This window comes from Copidosoma floridanum, unplaced genomic scaffold, assembly GCF_036245765.1.
Source record: "Copidosoma floridanum isolate Cflo_tuat_1 unplaced genomic scaffold, Cflo_Japanese_pri ptg000034l, whole genome shotgun sequence".
NCBI classification, from domain to species: domain Eukaryota; kingdom Metazoa; phylum Arthropoda; class Insecta; order Hymenoptera; family Encyrtidae; genus Copidosoma; species Copidosoma floridanum.
In genome coordinates this window covers 2,108,762-2,128,939 of record NW_028321911.1, presented here as the reverse complement: position 1 = coordinate 2,128,939, position 20,178 = coordinate 2,108,762, and the positions used below count along the sequence as shown (strand labels likewise).

At 34.2% G+C, this 20,178-nt stretch overlaps 1 protein-coding gene across 3 annotated transcripts in view; it reads right to left on the bottom strand.

Moving 5' to 3' along the window:
• Positions 1 to 20,178, bottom strand: part of Plekhm1 (Pleckstrin homology and RUN domain containing M1) — a 205,133-nt gene that overhangs the window by 94,245 nt on the left and 90,710 nt on the right. For all 3 annotated transcript variants that reach the window (XM_089597588.1, XM_014353268.2, XM_014353269.2), the window contains one exon: positions 14,115 to 15,677. In XM_089597588.1, the coding sequence (XP_089453714.1) occupies positions 14,115 to 15,677 (1,563 nt within the window). The remainder of the gene's footprint in view (positions 1 to 14,114; positions 15,678 to 20,178) is intronic.

Here is a 20,178-nt window from a genome sequence, read left to right as displayed (position 1 = left end):
TATCTATGAGCATTACGGACAGCGGTACGTGTTTATTTGAGGGCACTTTATCAACACTGCAGTATTCTTGGAAACGATCAAACCACAACGACTTCTTTTCCCCAATACGTATTCACTCAGATTACCAATGGTACCTTTAATTATAGTGTTCGAAGTGACTCGCTGTACTTGTTCACCCGCTAAGTTTGTGAGTAGTTTTGCTGCTTCCCACTTTTTTTCTCTTCTTTTATCCTTGCCCTCTCCTGTGCATTTTTCTCGCTTTCATCTACTACGTCGCTTGTAAATTGCTCCCACTCATCTTTAGTAAGCTCTCCGATCGGTTTTCCTTTAAACTCCATTGTTCCACTTTTTTTTTGCTTTTCTTAACACGCATTTATCTCTTTTTGTTTTTTGTTTTAATCCTCGTCGCCACTGTGATGTTTTTGCCTATTTATTAAAGAAGTCTATACATACATATATATATTCTTTAGTCTTTATTCGTTAATAGATACAAGGTAATGCACAAGAGAGATCGAGCTTGGCCAACACTCGAAATAGGTCTGGCGTGACGCCGAACGGTACATAACAGAATGCATGTAATGTGGTGCACCTACTAGGTGGCTCCTCTAATACATCAAGTCAGTGGTTCACAGTTCACAAATATACAACACAACCTATATTATACGGTGTCAGATTTTAGTTCCACTGAAATCCGACAGATGCGCCACTTGTGGGATAACACGACGAATTGACGAGTCTGCAGCAGTTGGTATCAACGCAGTAATAGAGTTATTTACCCCTAGCCATTTCCTAAAAAAATGGTCATGTTGACTTGCCAACTTTATGTCTCTGGATCTCGAACACTCATCATAATAGGCTTTTTAGCATATTCTTTTGCTCAATATTTGCCATCGAGTTAGTTTTTTTGCAGCGACTATTACAGAGTAATGTGTTATAATTGTAAGCTGGCAGTGAACAAATAAATAGACTCAATGTAGTCGTATGTTTACCAATAAATGCATGTATTACTTTAAACGTTCATAATAATTAACAATCATGCGTGTGCACGCGACTATGACCAACTTAATACTGAACTACATACTATACTACTCTACTACAGGAACTAAAGCCTACACAGCGCAGCCACACACTCACACAATCAATACAGGTATATCAATGTTACTCATTGGAGAAGAACAACCGGCCTTACAACATAATGACGGTCGTGATGACTCTGAACTGAAACCAGCGTAACTACTGCTGTATTTCTATATCTAAAAGATTCATTTAAACGGTATTGGCGAAATATTTTTTTGCTAATAATTTGCCAATTTCTCTGTTACAGAAATAATTTTTTTGCCATAACTAATATATATATATTGCTTAAAAGAGACTTATGCGTACATAATTAAGAAAAAAATGTCCCAAGAATTTTTTTTATCGGATTAACGCAACAGCCTACTGGCCTAGTCTCCAGAGCAACCCACTTACCACCTACTTGTGGGGATGTATTTCTGCACCCATTTTTGCCAATCATTTAACTGATATCATACTTATCATACCACGGGCACAGTGGAAATACCTCCGGTGAAATACCTTGTCAATTAAGCTTATACTCTCTGCACCATGGTACATCGGGTTCATTCGTCACTGTATAATTTTTTCCAGTAAAAGACATAATAGTTCAGGACATCCACTCCTCGCCAGTTAAGCCAGCGCTCTCTGCCAAAGCATCGAATCCAGGCTAATTTTCTTCTTTCGCCGCAGTACACTGAAAATTTTTGTTTCATTCTGCATTACATGACCAACAATTTGTACATGTATTACATTTATCATAGCAAACAAGGAGGTACTTAGAATGCGCGAATCATAACATAAGTAATATATTAAGGTGTATGTATTATTCTATGCACGCACGAGCTCGACTTCGGTATAATATTAAAATTTTCACTATTTCAATGTGGGATTCTTAAATATCCATTGAAATTAGGTGTACTCTATATTTCTCAGTTTTTATTATACCGAGTTTATTAACATTTGAGTTGGAAGTTTCACTTCAGCCGGGGGTTCCGCGATCCATACCTGGTTTTTTAAAACCCTTTACTTAAACAATAAGCAAGTCACCATCAAAGTGGATACAGAAGCAGCTGTCCCGCTCATAGGAAGATAGCAAGCAAAAAACCTTTTTCCTGGAATGCCAGAACTTCGAATAAATTTACAGTTAATCACATATTGTAAGTGAAAATTAAATGTAATTGGATACATTATGGTAAAAATAAAATACATAAATTTTTAAAGTACAGGAAATCTATTGTTACGTTAGCGCAACTTATTATTTGAGCCTAAGCTTTCGCTTAATAACTCGGGACTCGCACTGGGCGCGTAGGTGGGACGCGGGGCTAAAGGCTAATAATTATTTTTCTTGTTTGAGTATCTGAAAGGGGGCGAGGACGGCCGTTTTGATTAAATCGACGCGGTTTTCGAGCAATAATGCGATGCACTCGTTCGCGGCGCGCCTCGGATTTATTGAGAATAGACCGGGAGCCTGCGACAAAATGTGTGTCAAATCTTATTCACAGCCATATGAATAGAATTAGTTATATTAGTAAAGTAAGAAAGGTTCATGATATTACCGAGGTCGTTTAGCGGGACATGGATGTAAAAATTAATAAAAAATATGTTATTTTTCAAAGCACTCTTGTCAAATCTTTTTCATCTTGAAACTTAAATGGTAGTAAGTTTTTAATAAATAATTAATGAAAAAACGTTTCTTACACCTGACAAGCGGGGAAAAGTTGTTCTTACAGAGTGCAAATCATGTGATATTTTTTGAGGGTGGTGTCAAATTTTGTTCCCTTAGTTATGTATATGAGAGGGAAGTTTGAACCATGAATAATTAGAAAAAAAAGTTCTTACAACTTGAACGCAGACCAAAAGAGTTCTTACACTACTTTCAAAGTAAAAATAGTTAATATCCAACGTATTCATTGGTATAGTGCGCATACAGTAATTAACAGTACGTAAGTGTGACTAATAACATATGAATATTTGAAATAATAAAAGAAACTATGTAAATCAATAAAATTATTCATTGTTTATTACATTTGTTAAATAAAACCTGACATTAAAAATTATATATCATCAATTTCTTCATCTTCATCTGAATATTCTGGGGAGGAATTGGAATCGTCATCCGAAAATTCTGTTTCTAAATTTTCCATCGGGTGGCCAATATCACTGTCATTTATTTCCTCTGATTGATCTGGAATAAAATAATATTTGAGTACTTGCTATAAATTTTAAAGGAACTTTTAATAAATACTAGAGTACCTTCATTTTTTTCAATGGTATTGTCTAGTATGATTTCGTCGATGAGTGGCAGTAACTGGTCACCTTCAAACCATTTAAAACAGCATATGTTTTCCTCTATTTTCCATCCAAAGTTTGTTATTGAAAGATCATCAAGGTATTTACAATGCGCTTTTCGCCAAAGATTTGAAATATATATGGACCTTAGGATATGCTGTTTTAACTCTGCTTTACATGGAGGCAAGGAAGATCCATCGAAGTTTTTATTAGTCATTTGAAAAATAAAATCTTTGTCATTGAATTTGTATGTCTTATAAAATGCCGCAACTCTCGCTTGATCAATACATTTTATTTTACGGTAACTATAAATTCGACAAATGTACTCCTCAAGTAATTCGATTGAATTGTCAATATCATTAAGATCAGTCACGTTACAAAAAGCTTCTATAAATTTATGCTCTTTTTCAAGTATTTTAAATGGACGATTTTTTCCTTATCTGAAAAAAGCGGGATTGAAGTCGCATCCTGTTAGAGCGTGAAAAGTAGGTAGTGCTAAACATAAATCATCCCCTAAACTTTCATGTAGTTTATTTACATCAATGAAACGCTGTCTTGTTCCAACGCCAACGTGCACATAAATTTTAATATCTGCTTTAACGTGCATCATATTACTTAACATTATTATAAGTACATCAGTATCAGAACATCTAATTGTAACGTTTGCCTCGTCTGATAAATGACAAGCATGAAAAACAATTTTTGTATCTGCCTCTTCATGCTGAGAACAAGATAACTCGTCAACTTCAGTTACATTCATTTTACAATCAATATTTTCATAACGATAACACTTGTCATAATTAACATATAATACTTTATTTCCTAAGAAAATTCCAAAGTCATCTGATGCCCAGTCATCCATCAAAAATGTTATCAAACTTTTTTAGAAGTGAATATTTTTTAACTCTACACTAAAGTCCGTTTTTCGCGTTTGATCCCTACTACGGATAGTAAAGGATTGTTTTTTATGAACACCTCTTAAGGAGTGTTCATAATCTTTTATTAAAGGTGTAAAATATCTGTCAAATACTATAATAACAGTCTTAGCTGTAGTTCTCATTAAACTTTGAAAAATTTTTGAACTTATATTGCCAAAAGTTACCGAAATATCTTTCATTTGGTGAAACAGAAAAAAACCATCATAAATTATAACATCCGTTGTTTCAGGCCGTTCGCTCTGAGATCTTTTTTCAAACAAATGCATCAAACTAGCTTTTTCTGTTATACATATGGAACCATCAAGATGACATAAGGCTAGTGGTACAGGCGTTAACGGGTAAGATAATACCTTATCAATATTTAGAGTTTTTTCAAGAGAAATCCGTAACAACTGCCCGAATAAGTCTCTCTGCAGTTGTAATTGTTTAACCTTAGGGTTTTGTTTTTTTACTTTATTTAAATCGGCAAAAGTTAAATATTTATTACGTGAAATAGCTAGTTCAAATCTATTCCCATCTACTGCACATTCTTCAATAAATTTTAATTGCATTTCTTCACCCTTAGTATAAACATTTAAAAGACTGTCAGCAATACTTTCAGCTGCAGATTCTCCTGTAGAAATATTGAATAGTTCATCTGTATCTAAATCACAAGAAAATGGATTTATAGTTTCCCTTACAGTAAATAACAGTTTTTCAATATGAGATGAACTATTTTTAATTCTATATTTTTTTAAATCATTCGTCACGTCCTGCTTTTGAAGAAGACCAGATTCACTCATAATGTAACTAATAATTTTTGTACGGAGACTGTGATTGCGAGCCCAACGTTGACGCGCTGCTATAGAATTACTGGAATGAATAATACCTGTCAGTTTACTGGATGCATCAAAATTTATCGTTTTCTCTAACGTTAAATCGATTGGCTGTCTCGAGAAAGGTTTCTCTGTACGCTTAATTCCAAAAGAACCGTTTTCAAGTTCTTCGCGTAAGCCAGGGTGTGTTGTATCGATTTTTATTAAATTATCTAAATATTTGACCAAGTAGCGAGCATAATTTTGCTGATTGTAGAAAAAAAAAAATTTGTTATTTTTGGCAGCACACTCGTAAATAATTGCAAATCACTTCTTCTTACACCAGCATTCATAATCATATAGTTGTCTATGGCTTGTATATACAGTGCATAGAACTGCGGGGTCTTACCATGACGTCCTAAGAGAGTTTCTTTTTTATATAAATCATATTTATCAATAAGATGCAATACTTTCTGTTTGTCCATTCTCAAATTTTCACTTTTATGTTTGGCAAAATCAATAATATATTGTTTAACATCATCAGAAATCTCTATATTTTCATCGTTGAGAAAACGTTCAAAATGTAACATTTCGAAAACTAAACTGAGAAGCTGATGTAAATATTTGCATCTACTGAAAAATTTTCCCGAAATGAATCTATTGACAGATCCATTAGCTATTAAACCGCAATCTACGAGAATGTTAGTAATTCCACAAGCATCAATAAACTTTCCTATTGCCTTAAAATACACCATTTCTACATGGAATTCGCCTAAATGAATAAATATTTCATTATATATAGGCGCTTCTTCACTTTGAATTCGCATAGCTTCTTTGGCAACAGTAAGATCGTACGTAACTTGAATGTACTTTTGATGACACTCGTTTTTTATTTTAAGGCAATGATCGAGTGTTAATTTAACAACAGCGATACTAGTTGGAGACTCATTAATAGTCGTTAAATAAGAAATAATTTGTTTGTGACTCAGATCTTTAAAAATGATACTATTATATCCCACCCACATCGGAATATTTTGCAACTGTAAATAATGCGATAACATCCATGCAAATTTGATATCTGTAACAGATGTTACAGAGTATGGTGAAATTAATCGTCGAGGGTCTGCAAGTGATAGTAAAGTTTCATGGAGTTTTGGTTTTTTTATTTATGGTTCAATGTCAAATGTCACAGCATCTACTGTTCGTCTCCTTTTTTTAGTTGTTTCATGTTCGCATGTGTCATTGGAAATATCGTTGTAAGAATCGAAATCAGATTCAACACGCTGAGTCGTATCTATAACCTTGTCGTCAATATTTTGAAAAATTATGCCTACGGTGTCATGTAAGGTATCTTTACCTGAACTAGTCTCTACAAATCTATCGAAATTTTTAAACGCAACACCTGTGCATAAAGTCGGTTCGCGGTGAATCTCTTGGGGACATAATTCATTCGCATTCATGGTAGTAAAGGTAGCTTCCGTTTCAATCCCTTCCAGAACGCTGTAGCTACAACAGTGCCCGAATTTGTTAAGAATATTGATAATTTTTTTGCTGTTTGTTAAGCTTTTTACAGCGAGGCCAAGTGAAATGTGCTTTGATGTTTTCACTTGCCCTTTCTTTACAGCAAAAATAATATCTTGGGCTATCGATGACACTGCACGTTGCGTATACTCACTATTTTTCCGTCTTCCATTTGTTCCGCATAAAACAGTGGTCAGAAAAGTCTGTAATAATAATGGAATTTCACATTCACCCTTTATCAGATTCTCCGCACTGTAATCGTGAGATAATTTTTTTATAGTCACATTAAATATATCCTCTCTTAATCGGTGAGCTGCTTTACGAATGTCATTGTCATGTGATATGCGAGGCAGGTCTGCTTCTAAAAGTGTGGCACCGTATGGTACGACAACTTTTATATTGTTTATGAAACGTATTGAAATTTTACGTTTGAATGTGGTTAATAATCTTTCTTCTAAATGTCATGTATCACATGAATTTTCGTCACACACTTGGTGCAATCGCTTAAATTCTTCGGCATATAAGCTTCTCAAATAAGATTTAAAAAAACTTTGCTTATCATTAATTACATTGACGCGTACAAATTCTGCGACTGCCGTGAAAGCTTCTTTATTTTCTTCGCGAATTTGGTGCCATTCATTTCGTTCTTTCTTTGCCAATCGAACTAATCGCAATTTATTTTCAAATGATATTTTACACAATCGATGATAAAAAATACATCTACAATTCTCCCCAATTCGGGCAACAATATCGAGTTCGTCTAATTCAATTGCCGACGACCTTACGTTACTTATTATGTCTGAATTTGTACATAAAGTAGCATCGAACCACCGACCTTTTATTTTTTTCCGTTGTTTGTCACAGAATATACAGATACCATTGTCATCAGCAGCGTCATCATTACTGGCCTCGGCTTCTTTTTCTGTTATTTCAATTTCTTCAGAAGCACCAACATGCGATTGCAAATCACAGACCCGTTCGACAGTATTACTGAAAAAAGAAAATAATCACATTTATTACACAGTAAATAATTTCTTAAAGAAATTTGGTACTTGAAATCATTTTCTCATTTTTACCTGCATTCAAAAGCTTGAGCATCATGATGTCTAGGCACTTGTACACTTTTCAAGCAGTCTATACTTTGTGAGCTATAAAAATTTAAACGTTATTTCCATTAAATTCCGTTCTACATGTATTCTCTATACTAGCATAAGTAAACTTGACAATAAATAAATTTAAAAAAATAATTTCAGATCTTTAATTTTTAATTTACAATTACATTTAATTTTTCATTATTTCTACAATCATGCCATGAAAGGAGTTTTTAAAATTATCCATTCCAATTTGTTTTTAAATGAAAACTATATTCACCACTAAGCATAAAAAAGCAATATTTTCAATCAACAGAAGTCGTACGTATATATTATATGGATATAAATTTACATTGAAAATTTGGATTTAATTGAAATAATAATTTCGTATAGTTTATCTATTTTTTATGTTTGCATGCGATTAAATCCATTGATGAAGTAAAACTAAATAATAACTGTTGCATGCACACTGCAGCAAAAGAGCTCAGTGGATATTCTCAATTATCACTTTGAAAGTAGTGTAAGAACTCTTTTGGTCCGCGTTCAAGTTGTAAGAACTTTTTTTCTAATTATTTATGGTTCAAACTTCCCTCTCACATAAATAATTAAGTGAATAAGATTTGACACCACCCTCGAAAAATATCACATGATTTGCACTCTGTAAGAACAACTTTTCCCCGCTTGTCAGGTGTAAGAAATGTATTTTCATAATTAAATTACTAAAAATTAACTACAAAATCAGTTTCATAATGAATAAGATTTGACATGGCAGCTATTTTTTTTGTATACTCCTCCGCAACAGCTATCGCAGTTGTCCCATAGTTTAAGTGTAAAAAATGGGTTTTCGACATCAGAATAACGTACTTTATACAATGTATAACGTATTTTGGTGAATAAGATTTGACAAAAATTTTTGTCGCGGGCTCCCGGTCTAGAATACCTGGTGCAATGAGTCGAACAGTATCCCGTTCGCGATCTAGAGGTTACCAGTACCGTAACGAGCAAAGGTAGTTACACTCTAGAGGTTACGCAAGGGGGTAAAATGGTTTAAGTTCGCGACCGGTCTAGGATCCACCAGTACCATCCGGAGTTAATGTGATTGCCCTAGACTTTACGTGAGGACTAATTTGTCTATTTAATTTCGTAACGTGGTATTTACCGATACCGAATTTCAAACTCTAAAAAAAACACGTCCACGTTTAAAACCGAGAGAAAAATGAAAAAGAACTTGTCACTTTGTATTTGAATTCGACTTACTTTTATTTGCTGATATATAACGAACAGCGGAGTGAACCAGCGCGAGGTGTCCAAGATCGAAGATTTAAAACCGCACTCGTGGAGGACCGTGAGATAGCAAAGGCGGACTCTAGGTACCTAGTCAACCGTTCGAGGGTGAAATTAAAACTGTAATTTTTCTGTGCCTTCAGGCCCTTTTTATAAGGAGTAGCGGACCTCGACCACGCACTGGCTCGAAAAACGCAGGAAAACTTGCCGGGGGAAAATTTTGAAGAAAAGACAATAGCCGAAAATCTAATTGGCTAGAACTGCTCTAGTTTAGCAACTCAGAAATTGGCACATCCCACATCCGGCTTGTTCTCCTCTATGTGTCAAGAGAAGGGAAGGTGATTCACTTACACATGCCCTTCCTTTCTCTTTTACATCAAAAAGTTACAAAATTTTATCATAACTTAATATTAACGTTAAGATGTGGTATTATCATTATTAACGAATAGTAAACATTATTCACCCATTCAATCGAGCCCAATGCAAAAAGAGCGGTGAAAGTCACTTAACATTTAGGTTTGATTGAATAGATGCTCAGCACCTCGTGGTATTAATAATAGTTTTAGTAGTAATTAATTTAAGATATTAATAACTATAACAATTGCTAGATTTTCCGCTAGTTACACCTGTACACGTGAGCATTGATCTTACTACTATTGATTAATTAACAACAGCGGTTTCTGTGGTTAAAACACGTATATCTATAGAAACAGTAGTGGGGTGCTCGTCGCGAACTATTATATTATTAACTTACTTCCATTCATTGTTATTGTTAGTTGTAAATGTATTTCAAAATGTTAGTAGCATTTAATCAATTATGGCTTTCTCTGCTTGTCGTAGAAATGGAAATCGGCTCAGGGTGCCCTGGGGAATCGGAAATTCCGTTACCTGTGTTGGGGGCAAGAGTGCAGACTCTCTCTCGACATCTCTGTGTCAGGAAAAGGGGGAAGTGCCATGACTTTCCCGTTTTCCTTTACATTTGAAACAGTGACAGTTTTTAACAAGATTACAATTTAGGCTATTGCAGTATGTTTATCAAATTGTTAACGCGATACAAAAGGGTTGTACAGTAAACCATGAGCCTGCGAACATGAATGGTAAAAATTGGATAATTCTTTAAAAGTCAATAAGATTGATTTCGTAGGTTTATGTAATATTTTTGCTGGCTAGTGGTGTAGCGTGTACAGGTTGTATTAGCCATGTGTAATAATTCTAGCATTTGCTAATATTCTCGCTTGGTCTATGGGTTTTAACTCTAAGTTATCCTAGTTTTTAACATCGCATCTTGTAAACTCAATCTATATATACTAATATCTAATATTAAACCTCAGCGCAGCTGTTCCCAGTTAACCTTTTGCATCTGTTAGTTCTTTAAAGTTATTTTATTATTTTACACTTTGAAAAGTATTTCATTTGATTTCTTTTCCGGTTAACATGGGCCAGCGTGCATGTATGCGAGTCATGCATGGGTGTAGTACCTTGGCTACAAGCAATCTTGTAGGTGATTCACCTCTTTTTAGATGCACATTGGCCCCTGCGTTGAGCGTTCTAAAATCAGCACGGAAAGTTTTGAAGCAAGGGAAAAAAAATTAATGTGGATACACCGATGTTACACTATATTTTATAGATATTGAGCAAGTACTATTATTAGGTTGCGAATGGATTACAAAAATGTGAAATGACAAAGGTACTGGTATATTAGTTGGTTCCATTTAACGAGTAAAAATTTCAGACGCACGAAAAACGACAACAACTCAAGAACTATTATGTTAATATCAAAATGTTACAAGCAAAAATTTAAGTGCAATACGCGATCTTCAAGCGTCGTTAACGTTAAGGGAAAACGTCAAACCTTTTTTTTAAGCCCAGAACTTTACCTTCCAAGTTAATAGCTTTGGTAGACAAGGGAATAGATTAACTAGTGAAAGAAGAGGTACCAGAAAAAGTCGATACTTTAGACTTTGCAATTCCAATAGTGCCTGTGCTAAAGAACAACAATCGAGTTAGATTATGTAGTGATTACAGCGTTGCATTAAAATGTGCAGTTAAAAGTAAATAAATATCCATTACCCACTATGGAGGAACTACTCTCGGATATGTCGTGCTGTAATATGTTTACTAAGTTGGATTTTAGATTAGCTTATTTAGAATTGCAAATTTATGAAGAAAGCGCAAAAATGTTAACGATAAACATGCACAACGGTCTATTTAAATGTAATAGATTAATGCACGGTGTCGTCTCTGCACCAGCGATTTGGCAAGAAAAAAAAAGAAAGTATACGAGATGTAGCAGAAATTTAAGTTTTTCTAGATGATGTTCAAATTGCAGCAAAGAATTTTACGAAACTTAAGTTAATGTGAGAAGAAGTTTTTCAAGTACTCAATAAGTAAAATATTGAGATTAACCGAGAAAAATGCTAATTTTTTGCTTCCAGAATAAGTTACTGTAGTTATGTAATAAATAAAGACGGATTGCTTACAGATATAAGTAAATTAGGAACAATAGAGAGTATAAAAAGACCCACAAACATTGATAAATTTCAAGCTTTTGTTGGATTTGTAAATTATCACCGTAGATTCATAAGAAATGATAGTTTAATATTGGAACCTTCATATTAATTATTATGTACTAAAAATGAGTTTGCGTGATTAGATCACCAAGAGGTGGCATTTCTTTACATCGCTTTTTTGATGGGAGCGAAAAATATGTTTAAACGATGAAATTATCATTAAGTAAACTAGAAGGTAAGCAAAAAGTTCAATTAAAATTTACCAAAAATATTAGCTCAAAACCTTCCGATGCCTCATGCGAAAACAGGACTTCCACCGACAGGTGAAACAAAACAAAATATTTAATAAAAATAAGAAGTATAGAGATTTCAAATCGGAGAAAGTGCAACAGCAACAAAGTATGGCAAGAAATAAAAATTTATACTTCGTAAAATTATTATTTTTGAACGGAAAAGTTACATTATGAAATTAAATTACATGACGGGAAAGTATGTTCGCGACATATAAATCAATTTCTACGTATAGGGAGTATTAGGGTGGTCGTTGAAAATTAAATTTTTTTTAGGCACCCAAAAAAAAATTTCCTTTTGACGAAAAACTACGGGGAAAATTTTCTTTTTTGAAAAAAATAAGTAAATAAATAACACGTGCCACCGGCCAATTGAAGTTTATTTTTCGATAAAATTGCAGCTTTTTTCAATATATTCTGAAGATTCAAATTTTAATCAAAAATGATGAAAACGTGCTTGTAGGATATTAAATTCTCTACATAATAGTGTCTTTTGATTTTTAACGAAGTTAATATTAATCCGAGCAATCTCATTAATAAATTTATAACCGCTTTTCAATCATCATTTCGAAGACTAAAAAATTTATTTTTCCTAAATTATAAAATATAAAATTTATTATATTAACTTAATTAAAAATCGAAAGACACTAAAATGTAGAGAATTTAATATCCTACAAGCACGTTTTCATCATTTTTGATTAAAATTTGAATCTTTAGAATATGTTGAAAAAAACTGCAATTTTATCGAAAAATAAACTTCAATTGGCCGGCGGCACGTGTTTTTTTTTATTTTTTTTTTTACTTCAAAAAAGAAAATTTTCCCCGTAGTTTTTCGTCTAAAGGAAAGTTTCTTTTGGGCGCCTGAAAAAATTTAATTTTCAACGACCACCCTAGGGAGTATACCGGAGAAAGAAAAAATTCCGGAATTTTTCGTTCTGGAGGAAGAGGTAGCCATTACACACCAAGAACCACAAGTCATAAGGAATAATCGTAACACTTTAATGTTTTCGGGGTTAACCTTGTTTTCTGGCAGTAATGTCTCTACAGAGTCAAGAAAAGACACCAAGTCATTAGTTAGACGAGCCAGAGGACGGCGAAAAAAAATTAAGAAAAGATACGCCGCAAAAAAATGAAGACGATTCTACAAATGACAAAGAATCCCACACACCAAGAATAATTCGCACAAATCTGTCGGGAAAGGTATTAGGTAGAAGTCGATGCTTACGCACACATATGAGCGAGCGCGGAAAAGTGTGTACATGTAGCTCTGTGAGACTGTATGGCGTAAAAGTGTGAAGAGTACGAGTCACAAGTCAAGAGTATTTAAAGTGAGCGAACAGCAGAGTTCGTGTGTAACTGTCGACCAGCGCACATATGTAAAGGGGGAATATTAAATAAACGAAAAGTAAGATCATATATCCACAGTGATGATTCTTACAATTACTATCATACATACATATAGATGTACATTTGTGTATGTAAATATATACGCACGTACATACAAATACATATATTTACATATATATGTAGATTAATGTGCACACGTATACACTGTAGTACAAGTCGTTATACATATGTACACACGTACTCGCGCAGACGCGTACAATCGACAGCTCATCTCTCTGTCTCTTTCGCTTAGAAAACGCATGGAGTAGAAGATCTTACGATTTTTCATAACGTCAATTTTTTCGTGTTTGGTCCACCCACTCAGGCCTAGCGTAAGAGACATTGCTTCAAAAATATAGTCCGCAACCAAATTTTGTATGAGTTTTATTACGGCCTTCTGACTTAGTTACACTAGCTTCATAGACCCTATCTTTTTCCGGTGTCGAGTAAAAAAATTAGTGTTACATAATTGTACACTCTTTTCCTACGTGTAGCAAAAAATTATTCTTGATGATATTTTGAAGCAACAAATTAGCAACAAACACGATATGAGTTACCAAACTTTAAAGAGCACTCTACAAATTTTCTTAGCTACACTGAAATTTTTTATTTATGCATCCTGCGTAAGCTGGCTGAGGTGATAAAAGTAAAAGTATTTTCTTAAAGCAAAAAATTAGCAACAAAATATGGTTTTAAAAGATTGTCGAAAACACCATTAGTTTCTAAAATATTGTCATTGGCTACGCTAACCCAATATTATGATCCATTGTTTTTCGAAAACAGCAACAGCAAAAAAATCGAATTTTGCGCAACGAATCAGCAAGAATTTCCCAAAAAATTATGGTAGATTTAATTTTGTTGAAATATTACATGGCTATGTTGCTTAATAGATGCAGTTTTCATTGTTGCATTTGAAAAATAAAACACTTATAAAACTTATGGACACATTACTTACTCGGTAAGTTGATTGCGTATCAAACGGATAAATAACTTTTGGATTGTTGCATATTTCACAGATAAAGCCTTTTTGGCTGCATAGCCAACAACCAATGATGTGATTTCTGGCAAACTCTACAACCTTTTGCAATTGTTGGGCCAACGTGCCACTTGGTATGTCTAAAAGATCAAAAACCGTATACTGGTGAACGTGTTCATAAAGGTAGTTCCTAGGCGCAATCATCTTATGAAAGGATTCGATTGTGGGCTCCCTGCACGTGAATAAATAAGCCCTTAGTAGATTCAGTTGTACTCTGAGCGTCTGTAACTGGGCCATCAAGTCCACTGCAGAGTAGATTCTTGGATTCAAGATCTTGAAGTCAAGTAGTGTAGAGCATTTATCAAGGTACTGGGATGCTTTCAAACTGACCTGGTAACGTTTCAGATCCCAGTTGTGAATAACACGAGCAGGCACGAGGTGTTCTTGATCGGCCATACAATTGCAGCAGAAGTAATCGCCAGAAAAATTACACACGTTTGCCTTAGCAAAAGTCAATCCAATCTGTTGCCCGCAATCAAAGCAGTTGTAATTTTGAAGATCGAGTCCCTTTTCACGCGCTAATTGGCCTAACTGCTCATCGAAATTCTGGCGCTCGTATGGCTCAGTCATCATTGGGTCAGCCATCACCGCCACAACTGGCTCACACAGCGGGTAATTCTCCAAGAGCTCTTTGAAATTAGGGGACCTGTATTCGGCAGTTTGGTAACTTTTAAGCAAAGCATTATAGGTTGGCCCTTCACTTAGCGACTGAGGGCCGTCAATCGTTTGTGAGGTCCGCGACACTGTGGACAAGACCAGTGACGTTTCGCTGTCGTTGATGGCCGCAGACCAGCTTTCCTTATTAAATAAAATATTTTCAACCGTCCTAGTGTCTGTGGTTTCCGCTTTATCTGCACTTTCTACAGCTTTGACATGTATGGCTGTGTCGTGGTTCAGAGGCTCTTCAGCCGTCTCTGCTTCAACTGTAAACTTTCCATCTACGAATCTTCCGCACTCCTTTTCACCAATGGGTAGAGGCTTTAACGAAGCTCTCGCAAGTAAAGGCTGCTGCACCGGTGCCACCCTTCTAGCCAGAATGATTTTAAGTGCTTCGTCCTCAGATACACCACTAAAATTGTTCTGTGTCAAGTTGAAGGAACTCAAAATTGAGTTGGCAATCTCAGAGTTCTCAAGGTTGTCGTTCGGCTGCTCACAGCTTATTGTCTTCGCAATGTCGATGGCACTAAAGACGGGACAAGACTTCATGGGCGGCGACCAAATTGCAGCCATCAAGAGCGGCGTGCTAGACCATAAGTTGAGCAAACTCGAATTTGAAGCTAGATTAAAGCATATGTAGTCAACGCTCTCAACGAGGCGTTGAGTAATCTCCACGAGGTCGGTGTCACGCATAAAAGCCACTTGATTGTAGTAAGGTTTCAAAGCCGAATTATCACGACGTATGGCCAACATGTAGCTTGAAAGTAGACCCTCATTAAGAGCTAATCGGATCCAGGCTCGGCAGTAGCCTACTTCTGTTGTCAGCTGAAAATGGATCAGTCAAACGTTAGACATGTTATTCATTTCATTATAATATTATCTGCGTATACAGAATTTAAGAAGGTTTATCGCTAAGAGAACTTTTACAAGAGGTTTAAAAATAACCGCCTATATTATCGCTCTAAACTGGAAATGCGGATACATCGACTAATCTATTTACTAATTAGAGTCATATACCTACAATCTATTTACTGTTTAGGATTCCTAACTGAGCAAAAAAATACTTATAATCTATAGATGGGCTCCTTAACGTCTTAAGCCTCTGACAGCCGAATCTTTCGTAAGTAATTCAATTCAAACTGACGTAAATTTTAATTTGATGCCTAAATGAGTTTCCAGTATTTTAATGCATTAAATTAATGTACCTTTTCCCCTGGCAAATGTTTGGCTTACAGATTACGATTTTAAGGGTAGTTCGGAGATGGTTAAAGTTTCCTATATTATCGATAAGATTACTTTGATTATATAGATTATGTATTTTTTCATACAGATAACTATTTCATTGGAAAAAAAGTAACGTACACTCTTGACACTTCAAAGAACAAAGAATGCTTTAACATGAAAAAATTAATTGGAGAATTGAAAGTGAAATGTGAAAAATCAGATCTTAAACTAATAAGATCTGATTATCGCTTTTCTTCACATTTCAATGAATCTCACCGAAATCAAATTACATTTATTTCATGTAGACTGAAAAATATGTGATAACTCTTCTTTTCTCTAAAAAATTATGTAGAAAAAAGTCACTGATGCAAATAAAACTACTCATTGGAATTAAACATAAGATTTTATTTTCATAAAAAAAAGTAAACAGATAATTTTGACTTTCCAGAGAATAAATGAAACTTGATTCTGCCATGATTTATTAAACTATGAAGAAGAAAAGTGAAATATTAGATCAGATCTTATTCATTTTTTGCCTTGAATTCTCAATTGATCTAGCTAAGTTTGGGTTTAACGTATTCTTTGAAGTGTCAAGAATGCGTATCTACTCTTATTTTTTCGACGAAATAGTTAGCTATTGAATGCATAATGTTATAATGCTAAATCATTATAATTACGTTAACGTTAACGTATAGGAAGCTTTAATTATCCCCAGACTGCCCTTAAAGAGGCTCAACACACCATATATAGTCAACAACATATATAGGTATAGTCATGACTAAAGTCATGTATATGTATATATATATATATATATATATATATATATATATATATATATATATATATATATATATATAAACTTCCACTGCAGAGCAGAACAAAAGCTTCTTCTGCTCCATGTGGTGGTTGATGTTTACGTAGATATAATCTTTTATTGTACATAAGGATAGTTAATATCAGTCGCTAAACAATATCAACGAAATGTCTATTATAAGTTAATAAATACTTCAAATAAAAGTTTATGCATTACGCATAACTATTTATATTCTAAATCATATGGTTTTTTTATCAAACTGCATTACTTTGTTCCGAAGTAAAGAAATATATTTATTCAATTCATTCTCAATTAATTTTTAAATACATTTCTGCTAGGCGCGTTTTTTGCAGACGATATTCTAACTAACATTTTTTTAATCGTGTCTATTAGTGTACTTCAGAAGGAAATATCTCAATAAGCTATGCAGCAACCTACGTATTTCTTATGTTTAATTGAAAGAGTGATCGTTAAACTACATGTCTCTAGTTTTTGTTAATGCAGGAAGTGATTTGAGAGAGTTATGATGAAATTTCCGGTGAAAAAGTGCCGTCTTTATAAGAGGCTATGTATAAGACGCTCACTTGTAACGCATTTTAATAAAAATTTTTCGGAGCAACCTATGCTGAAATTTTGCACAGAGGTAAAAAACATACTCATTGACCGTGGATTTCAATTTCATCCATTTCACAAGTACTTCGATAGGTGTGTTGAGCCTTTTTAAGACCCCTATGTTTGGACACCTTTATCTGCTTCTGTATTTTTACTCGTCGAAACCTGGCATACTTGCAAGCTGTATGGATAGGAAAATACATAAGCTATGCATATGCTATTACATTTAATATCATTTGAAATCCATCACCAAGGTTTAACTTTTCAATGCTCATTAGAAAGCGCATGATTTAAACTATTAACCGTTAGTTTATCGTAAGATATACCGAAAAGTCATTTATTGCTAAGGAAATGCACTACTTTTGACCATAATATTGACGCCCTGTGAGGTTCCAAAAACTTAATACTTAATTTTATCCAGATGTCGGATTCAGGTACGTGACCCCTGATAAACATGCATCAATGCAGTATTAATGATACGATGTTGTGTATATTTAAAAAATACAATAGAAATCCTTGTTAATATTTGTTTAGGTATAATAATTACTCAGTACCTCAAAATTAGTACTAGGACGAGCTGTCCAGAAAATCAGCTGAGGTAATTATTAATTCCTTACCGAGAGAACCACCTCTAGAATGCACTGCTTAAGAGATCTGCTTATCATGTAATCGTATTACCAAGATTACTAGTGAATGGGATACGCTAGGAGATATGCAATTTAACTAAATAACTAAAACAAGCTTTTGCGTCTAAAAGAAAACGAGAGAATCATACAAAAAAAATGTGATAAACAAAAGTCAATAGGTCTTGGGTACCCAAGTATTAAATTATACTTAGTTGACAGACATTACATGAGTGTAATTAAGCCTTTGATGGAATGACATCTCAATTAACTCACTACGATGGATCGACGGTCGGGTAATTACCATTGGGATGAGAATATTCGGTAATTGGGTGTAGTTTTGATGAATATTTTAATATTTATTAAACAAATAATTGTAAAGAGTATATTATGTAGATGAAAAAAGTACAGAGTATTGGGATCCCAAAACGTCACGTAACTTTCGCGATGTATATAGCTGAGTCGAAAAAATTAACACAGGTCTCATAGGGACCTATTTTCATTTTTTTCCGCCTACAACAATATTGTAATTCTATAAAAGCTTGCAAAAACATATTTATAAAGAAAGAACGATACTGTTACTAATTTTTTCCCCAACTCAACCGTTATATGAAGATTAAAACCTTACTTCGAAAGTGCGAAACGTACATTACACCTATACAAATATCTCCCGCTACTGCATATATATGTATAGGTGTATAAACAGAATTTTGGTCAAGGTTCTATGTGAATTTCGATCTTTCGAAGTAAGTAAGGTTTTAAGCTTCATGTAATGATTGAGCTAGAAAAAATTAGTTGCAGTACCGTTGACGTAACGTTTTAGAATCCGAATAGCTGTGTGGCATGACGTGCTACCAGCTTGGCCAGTACGAGATTGCTCACTTTCACCGAATCTTTGAATAATTTCAAAATAACTTTCTACGCTGATAACATTCACAACGTCGCGCTGTCACTTATCTTATGCACATGATTTCGCATTTGATACGAAATCAATTTATGTATAGAAACTCGTATGAATAAATAACCAATTTTAAAAAATAATGAAACCAATGAAAAATTTTGCATAAAAAAATTACAGAACTGCTCATTCAGTTTGAAATTAACAAATTAATAAAATCTTAACAAATATACACCAATTTATAAAAAAAAAACTGCTGCTGAAAATTTTTTTCAAAGTTTTGAAAAAAAAAGTATTTAATTAAATGAAAATCTTATTATTGTAAAAAATAAAATAAATATACGAGAACGAATGAACTTACAAATAGAAAATAAATATCTAAGACTGAGCCCGACGAACTTACACACAGTGACGTATGTGGGTATATGAGTAAAGCATTATTGGGCAGCATTCGCTTTTTTGTTACATTTATTGATCACGCGACCGGCTATTGTCATGTTTACTATATCAAGCACAAAGAAAATGTATTTGAGAAATTCGGAAAACACAAGTGAACAGTGGCAAATCAGTTTGGTCATCAAATCAAGTCTTTTCACAGTGATAATGGCCATGAATTCAGGAATACCAAGATGCTGGAAGACATGAAGAAGCGATGGATCAAGTTCAAACCATCCTCTCTCTATATACGCCCGAGCAGAATGGCAAAGCAGAAAGGAGCAATCGAACGGACGTCGAGTGTGCAAGGATCATGCTGCTTGAGTTAAACCTATTACGCTCTTTCTCGGTGAAAGCTGTACAAACATAGCCACGTCTACTTGCTTAACCGTGTAAATAGAGATAGTGGTTGAAGCAGCGTAACGTCTAACGAAGCGTGGACCAGCTGGAAGCTTATTATGCAGCATATATGTAAAGATGTTTTAAGTTGAAGAATTCATACGCATTCCAAAAGTCCAAAGTACGAAGTTCGATCCAAGAGTTAACCAGTGAACAGTGAGTGCTTGGGTACCCAAGTAAGAAGTTATACTTCTATAAAATTATATGGCAAATAATATAATTATAAATATAAATATACCTCGTACGAAACTATTATAGGTGGTGCAATTATTGTTGGAATGAGTAAACCTACGTTGGTTGCATGTGGTTTCAATAAATATT